Source organism: Acanthopagrus latus, chromosome 2 (assembly GCF_904848185.1).
Source record: "Acanthopagrus latus isolate v.2019 chromosome 2, fAcaLat1.1, whole genome shotgun sequence".
Classification (NCBI taxonomy): Eukaryota; Metazoa; Chordata; class Actinopteri; order Spariformes; family Sparidae; genus Acanthopagrus; species Acanthopagrus latus.
This window is the reverse complement of record NC_051040.1, coordinates 28,091,706-28,108,864: the sequence shown is the minus strand read 5'-3', so window position 1 is coordinate 28,108,864 and position 17,159 is coordinate 28,091,706. Positions and strand designations below refer to the sequence as shown.

The window sequence follows — 17,159 nt, the reverse complement described above, 5'->3', positions numbered from 1 at the left end:
CACCCACACCCAAGGAAAGTACTTCCTTAGCATTTCCCTGTAACCCACAAGGCCACACAGTGAGAGCTCCACTCCCACACAGTAAACAGCCACAAGGTGACACTTGTTAATGACTGGCCCCGAGGAAGAGCGCACATTCACTGCTGCCTTTTTTTTTTTTCTTTTTTTTTAACTGACATTTTATTAAAATGAAAGGTACCTGCACTGACACCAAAACAAGCTGGAAATGTCACAAGCCAAATCCTCTGAGGCAAAGTGCCTTCTGCTCCTTTCACCCAGCTGCTGTAAAGTTGAACGCTATCTGGCATTTTTTGTGTTTTACAGTTTAGACAACTGGGCTCCCTCTGTGCTCTATCCCAGCCCCTATCTCAGGGATCATCTCTTACATATTCATGACTTCTGGCCCAGCGCACCTCAGGCGATGCCGTTATTCACACAGGCTCGTAATACAACATAAAGCAGACACAGCTTTCTTTAATGTCTGCAATCTCTCTGCTCAACAGGATCTCATGTGCCGAGGTAGATGGTTTAATGTTACAGTGTTTTTTGTCTTTTGGCATGCATGTGAGATTCTTTACAAATCACAACTGGGTGAAAACGCTCTTCGTCATCTACACATCAGTGCACTCGGGTTTGTGTAAAAGTAGTTAAGAATTCTGATGAAGAGCTGTAAATTCAATAAAGAATAGATAAAAGATAATGTGACTCCAGACAGGTATTATTCAGTAGCTGGCAGTCTGCAGAGAGGGCTGGGCATTACGAATCATATCATCACCAAGATATTAGACTACAGTATATATGGTGTAAGATTATGGATATGGTTATATGGTGATATGTCATCAGTGTTGGCTTTTCCTGACTGCTCTGCACATTCTAATACTTTTACACACTTACATCCACATTACTGATGATTATTGATCATGTCTCTCCTTGTCTTAGTACTATGACGCTGTTGCAATATCAATATCAAAGAGGGGACTACTTTGTGATATTTGATTTTGTCGCTCAGTCCCAACATTTAAGTGCTTTTGAGAAGATTTCAAAATCTAGAGATATATATCACCATGCATCCTAAAAATATTGTGATATTATTTTAAGGCTGTATCGCCCAGCCAAATCTGCATAAATTCCACTCAGACTATGTAAGGCCCCAAAACAGGAGCCAAAACACAGAGCAGACACATTTTGTAAAGCCATTCAATGTGAGCACATAAATAGAATGAGGAGATCTGCATCTATAACTCTAGTATGTAACTCAAACTTAAAAGCAGTTGGAGGATATGGCAGGAGTTTTCAGGAGTCTAAGGTACACTAACGCTAAAGTGAACTGTTTCAGAAACTGCATGTAAGCAAGAGCTTTAGAAGCCACAAGAAAGAAATCTGCTTTTTTAGGGGAGGAATCATTCCTCCTCCAATCCCCACTTCCTGTTTTCTTCTCTCTCTGTCCCAGACGTTCTTTGCAGAAAATCTGTGATCTAAATGAGAAGGAATATGGAACAGATAACTGTGGAGAAAGGGGATGGGTCTTATCGACATCCCCATTACATCTACTAAGCCAGTTATCTTTCCTGGGTCTTCTCGATGGAACCAGAGGCTGGGGTCTTAAAGTCTGATTAGCACCCTATTCCTCGGGATCCTCATTGTTAGATAAAACTCTCCATTTCTGCCTCTTTAATTAGCTTAAGCAGCTTGGCACTGCCAAAAGCACTTGTGATATTCCATTATTCTAATCCTATTAGCACTAGCCAAAGACAGAAGAGGAGAGAGATTATCAGAGACTAGACAACCAGATTTATTGCTTTTAAAGCTAATGAATACTGGAGAAAATACATTTAGCTCTGCTAGTTAGCCAGTAGCAAGCACTAAGTGGCTAACAGAGCTGATGCTTCATGACCAGTCAGTCTGTATCTGTTCCATTTCCTCCCGGATGTAACCATTTCTAGAAGCCCCAGAGGCAGTCGGACTGGTCAGTCTGACTGGTCTCATCAGCTCTGGAGGTCAGACTCAGAGCTCAGAGAGGAGGGAGGTCACAGCCGGGTCAATCACCACAACTGTAAGTGAACCCTGGTCTCTAATGCTGAGAGGCTCTCCTGGTGTGTGTGTGTGTGTGTGTGTGTGTGTGTGTGTGTGTGTGTGTGTGTGTGTGTGTGTGTGTGTGTTACAGGACAAAGGATGCAATATTTTTTTTTTCTTTCAAGCTGTATATCTGTATGTGACTCCAACTCTCTGAACTCTTCAGTCAACATCAAACTTCCTGAGCTTATCTGGATATCAGTCATTTCTAGCGTTTCCCCTGACTTCCTTCATCACATGCTGATGAACTGTTCCAGAAATGACCGTCTCTGAGGAAACACTACAGAAAGAAACCCAAACAAGCAGGCCGAGTGTTGCCAGTATTATTTTGCCCTCTTGTGCTCAAAAACTCTGTCTTTTCCATGTCAGGATGCCCCAGATGGATCAGTATTAGGTCACAGACTAATTTGAGAAGGGTCTGTTCTCCAATCTACTTACATTTTTGGATGGGATTTGATTTAGCACAGTGGTTCCATCTGTTCTGAAAGTATGGAGACATTGTTAGAGCGAGTGCAAATCATCATCTGTGCTGAACATGAAAGTTGCTTTCTTGACTTTGGAAACTGTTTGACCAAATAATTTCAAGTAACTCACAACTCACTATGCTTCATTTACCTCACCTATTACCTATTAAACACTAAGTGGCTCAAACCAAGCAATCTGACTGGTCAACACGATATTAATAATGTGCTGAATGTGCTTGTCACTGAAGACATCACTCCACCATTTCCATGGCAACACTGTAACTGCCAGAACTGGAGCAAAAGCCAGTATATCTATTGTTGGAACAGGGTGTGAATTGTTCAATGAAACTGTTTGATTTTAGAATTAAATATCAGAACTTAAACTTCACCAATGTCTTTGCAGAGGCTCTGCAACAAATGTATACGAGTAATTAATGTGATAAAATGAAATAAGTCTTATTTTCTATTAGATGGCAACTCTGTTAATACAGGTGTGTGCCTCCATGGTGCACAGTGAGCCGGGGAGTCTGAAAATATTGCTTCTGAACAGCTAAACATCGACAAATACGGACAGAAGCAGAATATTTCTTTAGAAATCATGCTGCATCCTCCTTCAGATGTGTCAGTGAGCAGGTTGCACGGCGATATCATCTTCATACTGCGTGTGAACTTCATGGTTGTAGTAACTGAATCAGCGACTAGAAATTGTAGACCAACTTGACCGACTTGCTAGATCAGTATGCTAAGCTTCATTACATATAGGAGTCTACAGACATGACTGATTGTTTTCCAGTTATTAGTCAGACCCCAAATATTTCAATGGAAATTTTCATGTTCTGTTTTTCTAATTTGAGAGCTAATTGCATATTAACTGATTACATCTTTAATCTTTCAACAGACTCTGTTTACCCAGTCACAAGACACTGTACCATCAACATGATTCTAAAGCTGGTTACATCATGTTGCTTTATGAAGAAGCTAGTAGGTGAACTCGGAGTCAAGATTATTTAGTCCAACTATAATGCGATCAGTTTTGACGATGTTCTAATCGCTTAAAACAACGGTGGTGAGGTCCAGCACCAAAAACTCTTTATTTAATATATCTTGAACTGATGAACAATTTCACAACTTCCTACATCTGATAAAAATACCACTACAGTTAACACACTTCCTTGTTACTCCACAGACGCTTTCATCCGAAAGCATAAGCCTGTATTTATTAGAGCACACCAAGTGATGGCTGCCATGTAGCTGAATTTATGGTTATAATGAAAAGTGCGTCATGTTCAGGTTATAACAATTAAAGTTGAGATATAAGACTCTCATCAGTCTCTTTCACTCAACATATCCCAGCTTGGTTGTTGAGCTAACATAAGATAACATTATAATTTACTGGTAGGACAAGCTGCTGCTCAGCTCTGTTTCCCACTTGATCTCTTGGACCGCTTTATTCAGGCATCGTTTTGCTATGCACATTTACTATGTAACAGGCAAGGGTTGTATTTCGTAGTTTAACTCACAAAATAAGTGCTGATTTTATCATATTTTTTACACATTTATAAATGTGGTGTTGTAGTGACGCAGCATTTCAAGTTTAAAGGAGGTCACTGGCTCTGGCTCTGACCCAGCACATGCTTACTCTCAACATCCTGCTTCACATTCTGAGCAGTAAACAAAACCACACGTAGCAGCTGTTGGCTTCCCAACACTTTGAGGTTTAACTCTATGTCTTGTTGGACCACATTAGTAATTGGAAATGAGGATTACTCATTAGGTTTGACCACATTAGCCACAGGGATTTATCAAGGCTGCTCTGCTTTGCTTTGATTGAGACCAGTGTTAAACACTGCCTGTTTGCTGTGTACACGGTGAATTGCGGCATATGCATCATGCATCCGCACAAACAGACGACAATATGTTTACAGAGTGTACAGATAGATCATATTCTTTCTCAAACAAATGTTACTTGCAAATAGCAGAGCAGATAGAGACAAAGCTACGTGTCTAAGAAGTTGGGTGATACTTGCTTTCAGGGCCACCAAATAGGCAGTTGTAGAGCTGTCAAATCATTTGTCAATCAAATTCCAATTAGGACTTACTGTTCCTCTACAGAGCTCAAAGCAGAAGGAAGAATTTATGAAAAAATATAAATAAGCCTTTTAATACAGCAGTCTTTTCTTACCTGCCTTGCCTGTTACAACCCCAGAGGTCTTATCATGAAATCATTTGCTACACAGTACAATGTACAGTTAATGGGAATGTTCCCTTCTCTGCACTTTCAGCCAGACTGCCAGCATCCCATCTCTTTGTCAAATGTATTTTAGATAAAAGTGTTTATAATGGCCGTAAACACTTGCTGGTGGCTCTTGGGAGATGGGAAGAGGAGAGTCTTTTCATGTAGAGCCAGGGTTCATCCCGGCCCCGGTCGTAACAACTGGGGGCTCCTCCAGGATTGAATGTCCACGAGGTTATGTAAATATGTGAAAGCTCTGTGCATCTAGTTCCCCCTGTGTTTGTGCGGGGGTCATCTCTTAGTTAGATCATTCATTGTTGTTGTGTGTTGCGTTTCTGGTTTTGGAAGTCAATGGTGTTGTGGTTTTGCCTTTCTTATTTTTGGTGGTTAGGGTTAGGGTTCACAAGTCACTGAAGACTAGTTAGTTAACCGTCTGGGTAGGCTATAAGGGGTTAGGTGTCACACTTTACACAACAACTTGGTTTGTGTATTATGACTCATCTTTTGTTTTCACTCACTTAGGTGTGTAGCTGTAATAAGTACTTTAACGCAGTGATTTGTGGTTTTTGACCTTTGGTAATGGTAAGTGCACGAAGTGTTGGGTCACTTGTTGGCTGCAGCTCAGGTGTAAACTGGAAACATTTGTGTATAGTGGGGACCACAGAGTGGATGTTGCAGTCTAATTCTTGTGTGGTTGCATGTGTGTGTTGCTGCTTTTGTGTATTTATATTACAGCTCATTAGTTTAGTGTTGGAAGATGGGGTCACTCCACAGATTCAGTGGGTGTTTCAGTGGTGGGTGTGGCTTCCAGCATGTCTGGTCACTTTCCATTCCTGGCTTCCCACATCCATTACAGTAACTTTTGCATAGTTGGAGACCACAAGGTGTGTATTTTGTGCTGTGGTCTTGGCGGTTCAGTTGTGTTGGGTTTTTGTATGATGCTGTTAGTATGCGGCACAAATTCTGTAGTTTAACTACTGCGACCCTTTTGGTTTGAAGCCCTTTGTGTTGGTCACCTAAAGTTTACATCCACTTGTAAGATAAATGTACAGTATATCATGACGGTCTTCAGTTCCAATGATTTCTACATCTCTCTTTTTTATTGAATGAGTGGAACATATGCTACTTTCTCACAAAAACATTCATGAAGTTCGGTTCAATAATGAATTCATTATAGGTCTTTTGACAATGTGACCAAAACTGCTGGCTCATAAATATACATAGAGAAACTTGATTTGTTTTGGTGATCATAGAAAGTTGTGTGAATCACATTATTTGTAGCATGGCCTCTTAAGTTCTTCTGAGTGATTCTGATTGATGACAGCTGGTGTTTGATATATCCACTACAGTCACAAATACTACAATGGGAAAGTCAAAAGAGCTCAGCATTGATCTGAAAGAGCACATTATTGATTTGAACAAGTCAGGAGAGTCACTTGGATTCATTTCAAAGCAGTTACAGGTCCCAAGATCAACTGTACAAACAAAGCTGTACACGGCCTCGCCCCGTCCTACACGTCTTATCTCATTAAACTATATATGCCACCTTGTGCATTACACTCTCAGAATTCAGGGCTCCTGATGGTTCCAAGGCTTCAAAGAAGTCAGAACCTCCCAGCTGACATCAGGCAATCTGGCTCCATTGACTCCTTTAAATCTAAATTTAAAATTTAGCATAGCTAATTGTATTAACTTAGTAAAATGAACCATCTGATATCAATTATCAGATCCGACAAATCCTTCACAGTCGACCTCTCTTCGCAATCAACTGTTTCTGAAACTCAGCTACAGGCTGCCGACAGCCCACACTGAAGCCGACATGTGACGCTGAGGACGGCAAATGTGTCCCAGGCAGCCTGTGGAACAAGGGAGGAAATGAGATCCAAACCATATTCACCATCTGCTCCGTTGTCTGTTTGTCTGCTGCCTAACTGAGGCTTCCACTACACAAACACTGGAGACAACAATGACAAACATACAGCGCTTCACGTTACCGCCAGCCAAATATTGATCCACCGTCTGTTATACTCCACACATTATGCTGAGGTGAGAAACCAACTGCTCACTACATTGCTTAACCATGCTGTAATTCAATAGAGGCTTTTAAATACTGTATCTATGCAGGTGCACAGCGGGAACAGTAGGAGATGTGCACTGTCAGTTCCAACATCACGTTTCTGTCTACTGGTGCCGGTAACAGTTTAAATAAAGACCTCTTGTGGGAAGTGATATTCATTCAAGCATGAAACTACAGACAACATGAGAATATTACCAGGGTATTCAGCATTGTCTTAACAAAGTAAAGGAAAAACATTTTTCCCTTAATTCTTTTAATGTCTTCCAAATTATATAATCTTTATTTTGAAGGTTTTATTATTTACAATGCAGTCCCTTGCTTGTACTGGGACTGTACAAACAGAAAAGGCCCCACTTGACCGAGCTCCGTCTGTCAATAACAGTGAATGCTACCCTACCTATTCTCATGGTAAATTAGGGGGACTTTTCTTTAGTTCTGATTAGAGGATCTTAAAAATGTCTCAGTATATCCCACATTCTTGGATTTCTGAAAAGTTAAAGTTCAGGTGAGGGATACGTTTCAAAAGCATTCCTAAACAAAGACAAATCATCCTTGAATTGGAATAATGAGTCATAATGGATAACAAACACCTTTGTAAATGTCATATACCATATATAAAGAGAAAAATGTATAATGTATTAGTGTTTTGAAAAAAGCAAACAACAGTTTAGATTTTTGCTTCGTTTCATATTTTTTACCGTTTGCTTAGTCATCCATATTCTGGTTGCTGCACAGAGGTGTAAGCCAACAGGTAAAAGACCTACTCCAAAACTTTGTATTTATTAGAGAAAAGAGCATGATTATCAAGGCACGTGTATAAATGTAAAGATTTAGTTGAATGAAAATGTTATTAGCCAAGTCTCAAGTCAGAAACAGGCCATCATCAGTTGAAAATCTACACTTTTTAATATTAAGATCACAGGTAGCGAATCGTTGAAGTGAATGTAATTTCAAAAGTCAGTCATCACGTACCACACTGAAGCAGATTGTATTTCAGTATGTGAAGTGAAACTGTGGAATTCTCTGGACAATGAAGTATAACACTGCTCTAATATTATTCAATTTAAAAGAATGTACAAAGAAAAAATTATGCAACAATATAAACTTACCAAGTAACATTAATGTTAAGATGATTGTTATAGAATCTACAGTATGTATGAATTTTTCAGTGATTTATGAAAAGAGGAAAGTTGGTGGTTGGTCAGAAAATGTTTCTACAAACATGCCTATGTATCTACACCGCCACAAAGAGGACCTGAAATAATTGTTTGGGACAAAATTCATATTGCACTTCTACAGTTGACAATGATACAAAAATGGTTGTGTGTTCGAGCATTCTTACCCTTGTGGTGGTAGCAAACATGTACTTTTCTCTGAGCTGGAAGCTGTCGACCTGCTCCAGGATCACTCTGCGGTTGCGTTCACTCTGGAAGAAGTCGGTGCTGCTGAGGATGGTGGAGACACCCTGTGGCTCGTGTCTCTGGACCAGCACTGTGGTGGTGGGGTCATAGGGCTCCACTCCCCTGAGGTGGGGTAGATGGGAGTGAGAGGAAAGGAACAGAGGTGACAGGTGGTGGATTGGAGGGAAGGAAGTTCAGAAGGATGGAAAAAGCAAGGTCAGATGAAGGAGGGGAGAGAGAACAGAAGAACCATTCTGTTAGCCAGTTTCCCTTAGACAACATACATCTATTTATAGGGATGTCCAAACATGGTCATTTTTGTTTTTTTGCAAATTGATAATAAAATCTGATTACTTTATTCCAAACACAGGATTTTTGGTGGTTACTTAATGGAGTACCAGTAGGCCTACATAAAAATGTCAACACTCCTCCACCCGACCCATCTACTTAGACCTTCCTGACCCGTCTCTCTCTTTACTGGACCACGTTTTGTGTCTCATAGTCAAAATGATTCTCTATGACTGTCTCAATGTGTGATAATCATTGATTTTCATTTGCAGTTGAGGTCTCTATATTGAGGTATTGCTGGGCTACAATTCAATGCCATCATTTAGTATTTCAGATAAATCACACTGTGATGTTATACCATATCATGTTACTGTTTCAAGAAACTGTGAGTTAATCCTCTAGTTTGTGCCAACTCAGCAAGGCTTGAGTGTTATATCATGACTTGATATCAGTGATGTCTTTTCCTGGTTTTAAAGGCTAAATTATGGTGAAGTGATGTCATTTTTTGAACTTAACAGACAGTTCTACTTGTTCTAATAGTCAACTTTTTCCACTCCACATATTCCAATATACAGTATATTGTGTTTTTGATTACAGCCTTAACATATTCCTGAAACATTTTATGTCCGTACTTCCCAGACTTACAGCAGTGTCAAGACAGCTTGCCCCCCCCCCCGAAGTGATGATTTCATGAGCACAGTGTGAATTAAATACAGATCACTCACTCATTTCAAAAAGTCATCAAAAAAATCAGCAGTATGAATGATTCAGAACTCTGTTAACAACTTCCACAGTGTCCACGTTCTGGATTGTTATATAATCTGGGAGAGCTCTATGCATTTCTGTTGAGTTACACTGAGGACATTGTTTTTTATTGATGAAAGACAGAATGGAGATAAATCCCTTACGGAACCCGCAGCCCCCTCCCACTTTGTCTACTAGCAATCAAATGTATAAAATCTACTATTTACCTCTCCCTCACTCTCCTACCCCTGCAGTTTCTATGGATCCTTTGAGGCTGTTCTGCTTCCTCAACCCATCTGTGCCAAAGTGATTTGACCCCGACTTCTGATGGACTGAAATGGCCCAGCTGTCAACCTTCAAAGTCAAAACTAGTCAAAAATATTTGATGTTAGAGATACTTCCCCAGGCCCACACAAGTGGTTAGCATTGTCACCTCACAGCAAGGTTCAGGGTTTGAATCACACCCTGTTCCTTCTGTGAGGCGTTCGCATGGACCTCCTGTGGTCTTGTTATTTTTCAAAGTGTCGCGTTCTCTTCCCACAGTCCCAGACATGAATGTAATGTGCGCTTAAGACTCCAAAGTGCACATGGATGCAAATATCATAATACACAGCATATGCTGCTATCCAAGGTGTTTTCCTTTAGATGTTGCATTTACAAAATCGTTCCAGCATGGAGAACTTACATGAACATCTTCGGAGGAGTGAGAAGCATGAACTGATTCTGCCTTGGGAGGCAGCTTTACCTTTTAAATAACTGAATTGTTCTGGCTTTTTCCAAAGCTCTTTCAAAGGCTTTTGAAAGAGAATCCTTGTCATTTTTTTTGCTATTAAAAAAAAAAAAAACGCAAAATTGCACGACAATAATAAATGTCAGCACAAAATACAGACCATCAGCATGTTCAAACTGAAAATAACTGTCCATGTGTCAACCTTGAAAAACAGCGTGGTCAAACTATTTGTGGCCACAAGTGTACAGCAAGAGTGTTGTGAAACTGAGGCACGGAGAGTCAGCCAGAATGAATGAAGGAGGTTCACTGGGTCTTATCGTCTGCCTTCCAAATCAGTGTGTTTTCCTCCGGAGTCTCGAGAGCTAAACAGAGAGAGCAGTGTCTCGGCCCAGCTCTGCCTCTGTGGCATTCTTTCAAAGGTCCCTGTTCAACTGATGGACACTGTCTGGCCTCAGAGTGCATGGAAGGCTATTCGCAGTCTGTCTCTGTCCCTTCCTTTGAATTAAACTCAGCCCCTACTAAACACTTCCTCAACACCCATCTTTCCTTTTATGGCAGTTTCTAATTTTCTGCCAGATGGGTTTGTCAGTCGATTCAGGTTTCTCTTCAATGTTTTGAAGAAAAATCGCTGCCTTATTAGAATGAACTGCCAAAAGCCACAACTTTTTAAATAGATTTGATTCTTTTTAAGCCAAACATGCATGGCTTTCATTTACTTTGAAAAAAAAGACACAATGAAACAACCCATCAGATCCAGTAGGAATTAAATATCTATACTTGTCATTAAAGTCAAAAAGGTGTCACTGCTTCAAAAAAATCAAGCTTGGTTTAACATATAAGTCATACTAATTGTTTAAAATGGAAATACCCTCATCCTAAATTAAATTCACTTTGGAATGAACATTATTGGCTTCATTAGTACCTTCATTTCCTCACTGTAGTGAGAAGTTAATGTGAAAAGCTAATGTTACAGGTGGGGTGTAATGATCCTTCAATCCAGATTAATTCATCAATTCACTGATCAGCCATCTAATGCTCAATTTGAAGGGAACATTGTTTCCACATCATGATTTTTCATGATATGCCTATATTTCTAAAGTCCCTTGGCATGTCCTCATTCCTAAACATGCCAACAGTGCTAGCAGCAAGCAGATGAGCAGCTGAGAACAACATGCTGAGGACATTACCAGCATATCATGATGAAACTTGCTATTTACACCCCGAGTGAATGCAATTGTATTTTACCAAGTGAGCAAGTAGCCTTACTTTCAGGCATATTTTCCACACATTTCCTAAAATAGTAGCTGAAAGCAGTTTAAAGTTCTGGCAGGTACTACTACCTCAACTTTCATCACTTCAAATTTGAAATTTGATGGTAACGTGTCAAAAATGTTTGGAATTTTGTTGGATTCATCTGTTTTCATCCTTGCCAGGTATAAATGACACCAACAGTATGTGGCATGGTTGAAAAAATAGAAAGCACCAGATCAATAAGTCAAACCCTTCTAAGTGTTTAGGAAGTAAAGGAAGTGCATGTGCTGTTACAGAGCATCCCACAGTGTCACACAGCTTGTCCAACCTGTTGAACAGAACAGCATGTAACATCACAGTTCATTCTGTCTGACACTGTACTCAATACCAGACAGTCAGCTGCTGCAGGGTTGATGTATGCTAGCGGTAACTACCAGTAGTTATGGAAAGGATCCCTCCAGCGTGGATCAAAAACACCACACAGATGGAGAGAAGCAATTCAGAACCATTTAGACACGATGTGTAAAGAAACTACATGTTGTTTAAGTTGGCTTAAACAACATGTTTCACCCCTGCTCTCAGCTGGTCTGGTCTCATATGGCCTACTGTGCTAACACAAAATGTACATCAGAGCAGTTCATCACAGACTGACATTTCCCCCACATCTTATAATAATTTGATACAGCCCAGCCATAGTGAAAATGTCTTTAACATGTCAAATGATCTGTTTTAAGCGTGGAAAAGGCCTTCACTAAGCAATATTGAACTTGCAAAGGCATATCTGTCACATGTGTTTTCTTGTTAACCTTCCCCCTCTGGCCAATCTTTTTTTTTTTCCATTTTCCCTTTGTTTCCTTCAGTGCATTGAAAAAAAAACCTCCGTCTGCAGGATTTGTATCATTGTCTGTAATCCATATGGAAAAAGGGATTGCACTTCTCATTGTATACACAGAGGATTTTACCACTCAGTCTGTCTCCTAGCAGTGAGATCAGAGGATTAGGAGTCGGCTGGGAGACCGACCCATCAGATTGGGTTGGTTTTAAACGCATCCAGCAGCAGGCTGACAGTCATGCTTGAGTCTCTCTGGCTTTCGACACCTTAAGACCTATCTGCAGCACAACAGTAGCGCCCTTTGCTAAAGCCAGAACAAACAGGATTAGCCCCAAATTGGATGGACCCACAGGGGGGAGAGTTTAAGATCAATCTTTATTTGCGCTGCCTTTGTCCTCAGATAATTTCTAGTTTCTCTTGGCCAGTGTACCACTGCAGTGGTGTAGATTTAACAGACTCAAACAGATCTTACTGGCTAACCACTAAATACCATAAACAATTAAATTATCAAGAAATCTATGAATATCCAATGACAAAATGTGGGATTCCATGAAGTGATTACTCTTCAGCTACAGTAGAAAGAGTTGTAGAGTTCTGTTTCTACATGAAGCTAATCCATGACTTGAGTGAACAGATATAAAATAATACGGTAATAATAATAATAATAATAATAATAATAATAATAATAATAATAATAATAATAATAATAGTAAAAGTAGACTGGAGACAGTAGACAAACATAATTTGAGTTTCCTTGTTAGATGGGAGATCTATAGATAGTTTGTTACACAGAACCCTCTGAGAAGTCGTCCTTGGAAAAGGGCAGACACTTGGCAGGTGGATTAACCATTCATCAGCCATCTATCAAGGGCTGACTTCAACCAATCAGGTCAATGAACCACATTATGTTGCAGGAGTGAAAAATGAAAACCCATAAAAAATTCCTCTATAACAGCAGATACGCTTACCACTGCCATTGTTGTTTGCCCTGTTCGTCACCTCCATAGTCATCACACCTAAACCATATCGTAACTGTTATTAGTTTCTCGTGGAAAGCTGATTTGTCTGAACTAGGGCTGTGAGATATTGGAAAAAACTGACATTGCAATTTTTTTTAACCCTGCGATATAAATTGTGATATGAAAAAATACAGTAATTTTCATCAGATGACCTGAATAGCACTTTATATTATGCTGTTTTTGTCAATGTTATGAGTATGGCTTCTGTCTGTGTTTTAGAGATATTCTTATTGTTATCTTTCATTGCTTGCTTTTATTGTGCTGGGACCTGAGAACATGTTTCATTCTATCATGTGCAAACGTGAACTGAATGACAGTAAACAAAACTTTGAATCTTTTGAGCTATCCATCTTAAAATGGAAATGGAAATTCTAGCTTCATAATTACATTAAGTAACTAACAATGAGTGATAAACAGGTTATTCAACCTTTTATTCAATGGCTGAAATCTGTTTTTTTTTGTTTTGGACAACAGTCAGATCTGGCTTTGCATTTGTCGTACTGAGCTGTGTGGTACCAACGTAAATGGTCCAACAAATTAGTTGTGTTACCTCTCGTGGCAGCAGATGCAAGGCACTATCGACACAGAACATGTGTTTGGTCAATATAATCCTTCTTGTAGCCGAAATACTCCCATTTCAGTGATCTTCTCTTGTCTTTTGCTCATTTTTCAATGATGTTACTGCGACTCACTCCATGTGCAGGGGCGTGGTCTGCTTGGCACACTGAATAAGAACTAATGTGATTGGTGGATCGCTGTGCATGCAGAGTCTGCAGACCCCCAGTTTACCCCCAATTTACCACCTTCTGTCTAAATCTGTGGACAAAAAAAGGACGGCCAAGTTGGCAGCTTGCTGCCCAGTATAAAAACAGCTAAGGTAACATGAGGTATTCTGTATCTGCTGTCTCCTTGATTTACCATTGTTACCTCTGACATTCTAAAAGCAGCATAACAGAAGCACAAGTAGAGAAGAGTGGGAAAGTCCAACAACTACAGCTCCATTTACTGGCAGTGGGTTGTCTGAGCTGGAAATGACTTCATACCAGGATCGACTGCGTTCCAGAATAACAAATTGGAAAACCAGTTCTAGTCAGGTTAGCTATTGTTAGCAATACCAGTTGATGACAATGCATCACACAGTATCTTATGAAGCCAAAAGTCCACAGATAGAAGTCTGACAGGACTGCAGGGTTTCCCCTACATGTAACTGACTGTGGCACACAGCCAAGGCAAAATAAAAGCCGACACACCTTAAAAATTCAGTTTCCCATACATTGATTAATATATCTGCCTTTCCAGCGCATACCGACGTTTCAGTCAGTCTCTTTTGTTTTCATTACTTTTAATGACTTCAGTAATTCTAATTCTGGGCTGTATTAGTGAAAAACTCCACTCGCACACACACACACGCATGGTGACAGATGGTGGGTCTGTGTGTCACTCCGAAGCAGCCATGAATTAGTTACAAAATGACAAAAATGTTGTGTATGATTGACTGTACGGTGAGTTGAAGAGTATCAGAAACATCTAGTTTGTTACTGTATATTCACAAAAAAATCTGATTTCTTGTAAAACTGTTGTCATAAATAAATCCAGTGTTAGATAAAGGAAATATTTTACTGTCGCCTTCCACCACAGTCCTTGACGTTAACTAGCATGTTGGATATTTAGCTAGATGATTGAAATGGTCACTTAGATAAGAGTCCTGCACGGGTCTTATTTTGCAAACCCGCACCCGCCCAAACCCGCCATACTTAAAACCGCATCCAACCCATTTTCCGACAGTAGCACAAATTACATTCCATACCCAAGGCGACCTGCTATAAATTTATACCGACGCCCGAAGGAAAACTGGACGGACGCAATTTTTAAAAATGAAAGTAAGCCAGCGTCGACAATGGGAGTTCCGGGAGGGTGCAAGGAGGCATGAATGCGCTCACATGAAATATAAATGCTTATCATTTGTGTCACTAATAATGACTGATGATAAGTGACGTCTTGAAAATGGCAATCATAAAACCCAACCCATCTCTCCAGGCGTCCAACCTGATTCGAATCTGTGTCCAACACAGACTCTGACTTAGATATCTCCTCTCTTGAAACAAATAATAAAAATAGTATTTCTTTACAATAGTAGACAAATCATCTTACCAAGCCCATGCAGGGGAGTTCATGATGGCTGTGTGAGAGCATTATAACCTGAGAACCAAATAAATGAAATTCCCTAACTAGCCTATGGCATAAGTATAAATATTACAGTATGATGACCACCCAAACACACATGCTATTTCTAAATGTGCATGCCAAGATGAGCTCCCAAGGGGCTAAAGGTATCCGCCCACATCATCTTTGGGTTGCACCCATGTTAGGAGGACTTTAAGACATTTTGAGAGACTGCAGGGAATCCCTCTCCATCATAAATGGCTTGTTGTTGTCTTTACTCCTGTGGACACGTTTGTGTTTATATTTTTGTGGGTGAGACCAGAGAAAAGTATGGTTAATATAAAATAAATACAGCTATTCTACTCTATTCCTCATTTTCACCTGATCTAACTGGATAGAAAATGTCTGACAGGAAGATGATGGGATGTCAAATGTGAGGAAGAAATAAATTGTGTCTGCTCAGATGAAAAGTGAGTCATAATTAGTTTACAATAATGTGGTGCACAGTTACAAATTTAAGCATCTATCACATTAGTGTCTGACCATATAAATAAATCAGCTGGCCTAGCTTCCTGAATTCATTAAAGATGTTGGAGCTAGTTTTCATCAATGAATAATGAGGAAATGAGAGTGTGTACAAAAATGTGGAGTCACTGGGGAGGTAAGTGTTTAGAAAATGGATTCTGCTTCATCAGCTGGACTCTTTATAGGTGGGAAGAATTTGGTTATTGGGGAAAGTTCAGTCAAAGGTTTCGGTATGGGCGGAAAAAAAAAGCTCAACCCAGACTTAACACAGTCAACAGAACTGTCTTCAACTTCAACTGATATTTCATCTGCTTTTATTGTTGCATTTCAACTGTTAGCTATTTTTTTACTTAGCTGAAATGTTAACAGCTGTCACTGTTAGAATACCAGCTGATACTTAGGCTTTTCAAAGTCAAACACTTTAACGCTCTCCAGCTTTACAACTTTAAACCTGATTGTCTTTTTTCTGTTTTTCCACACAGTTCTAATTCCAAACACAGAAACATATATGAATATCTGTCTCGACCGTAATGAAAAAGTTCCTATAGTTGGTCCCCACCGAACCAGTATTCACATCAGGTGCCTTTCTCTAATATACTGAACACGATCTTGGTGAGGTGGGTTGTGGTTTGTTATCTTGTTATCAGTGACAGAATCTGGCTCACAGAGCAAAAACTCGTTTAGCTTCACCAAGCAGCAGCTTTGAAGGGGACCAGCAGCTCCGTGCGAGCTACCCTAAGGTGCCTCCACCTTGCACCAACCCAGACAGGAGGAGATGCAGGTACAGGAGGATGGAGACATTTATTCATTTGAAGACATCAAAGTGGCCTGATGGTGTTGTTCAGTGCTGTCTCCTCAATTCCCCTCAACTGTTGTTGTGTTTTAGGGTCTGCAGCACTACCCTGACTGCTTTCATTTAGTAACACACTCAGACTGGCGACGCATTTGGCAGTGAAAAGGGATATGCAATCACTGATCTCACTGTTTGGCCGTCGGAAACAGTGCACTTTAAAAAGCTTTTAAATGGCTACTTCTACACCAAACCCATAACCCTTTGTCAAACTGGATTAAAGCAGACCATAAATCAGCTGTTTTCGTTCACAGCAGGAATAGCTTTTCTCTTCTTCAGAGATAAATGCTGGTCTGTTTATGTTGTAAACAAATCAATCCCAAAGCTAAAACACAATGTCTGACCCCAGTGAGTCACGTCGTGTTTTGTAAAATTAAAAAATTCAATTTATCAATGCATCTATCTAGGAAAATATCAGTACCATTAAGACAAAGAATCTCCAAGGTCACCTTTGACATTTTACACAACACGATTTATCCTGCCGAAACCCCAGGGGCAATGTATTAACGC

At 40.0% G+C, this 17,159-nt stretch overlaps 1 protein-coding gene across 2 annotated transcripts in view; it reads right to left on the bottom strand.

Annotated features, from left to right (window-relative positions):
- Positions 1-17,159, bottom strand: part of sorl1 (sortilin-related receptor, L(DLR class) A repeats containing) — a 94,149-nt gene that overhangs the window by 50,477 nt on the left and 26,513 nt on the right. For both annotated transcript variants that reach the window (XM_037073324.1, XM_037073334.1), the window contains exon 6: positions 8,190-8,370. In XM_037073324.1, coding sequence (XP_036929219.1) covers positions 8,190-8,370 — 181 coding nt within the window. The remainder of the gene's footprint in view (positions 1-8,189; positions 8,371-17,159) is intronic.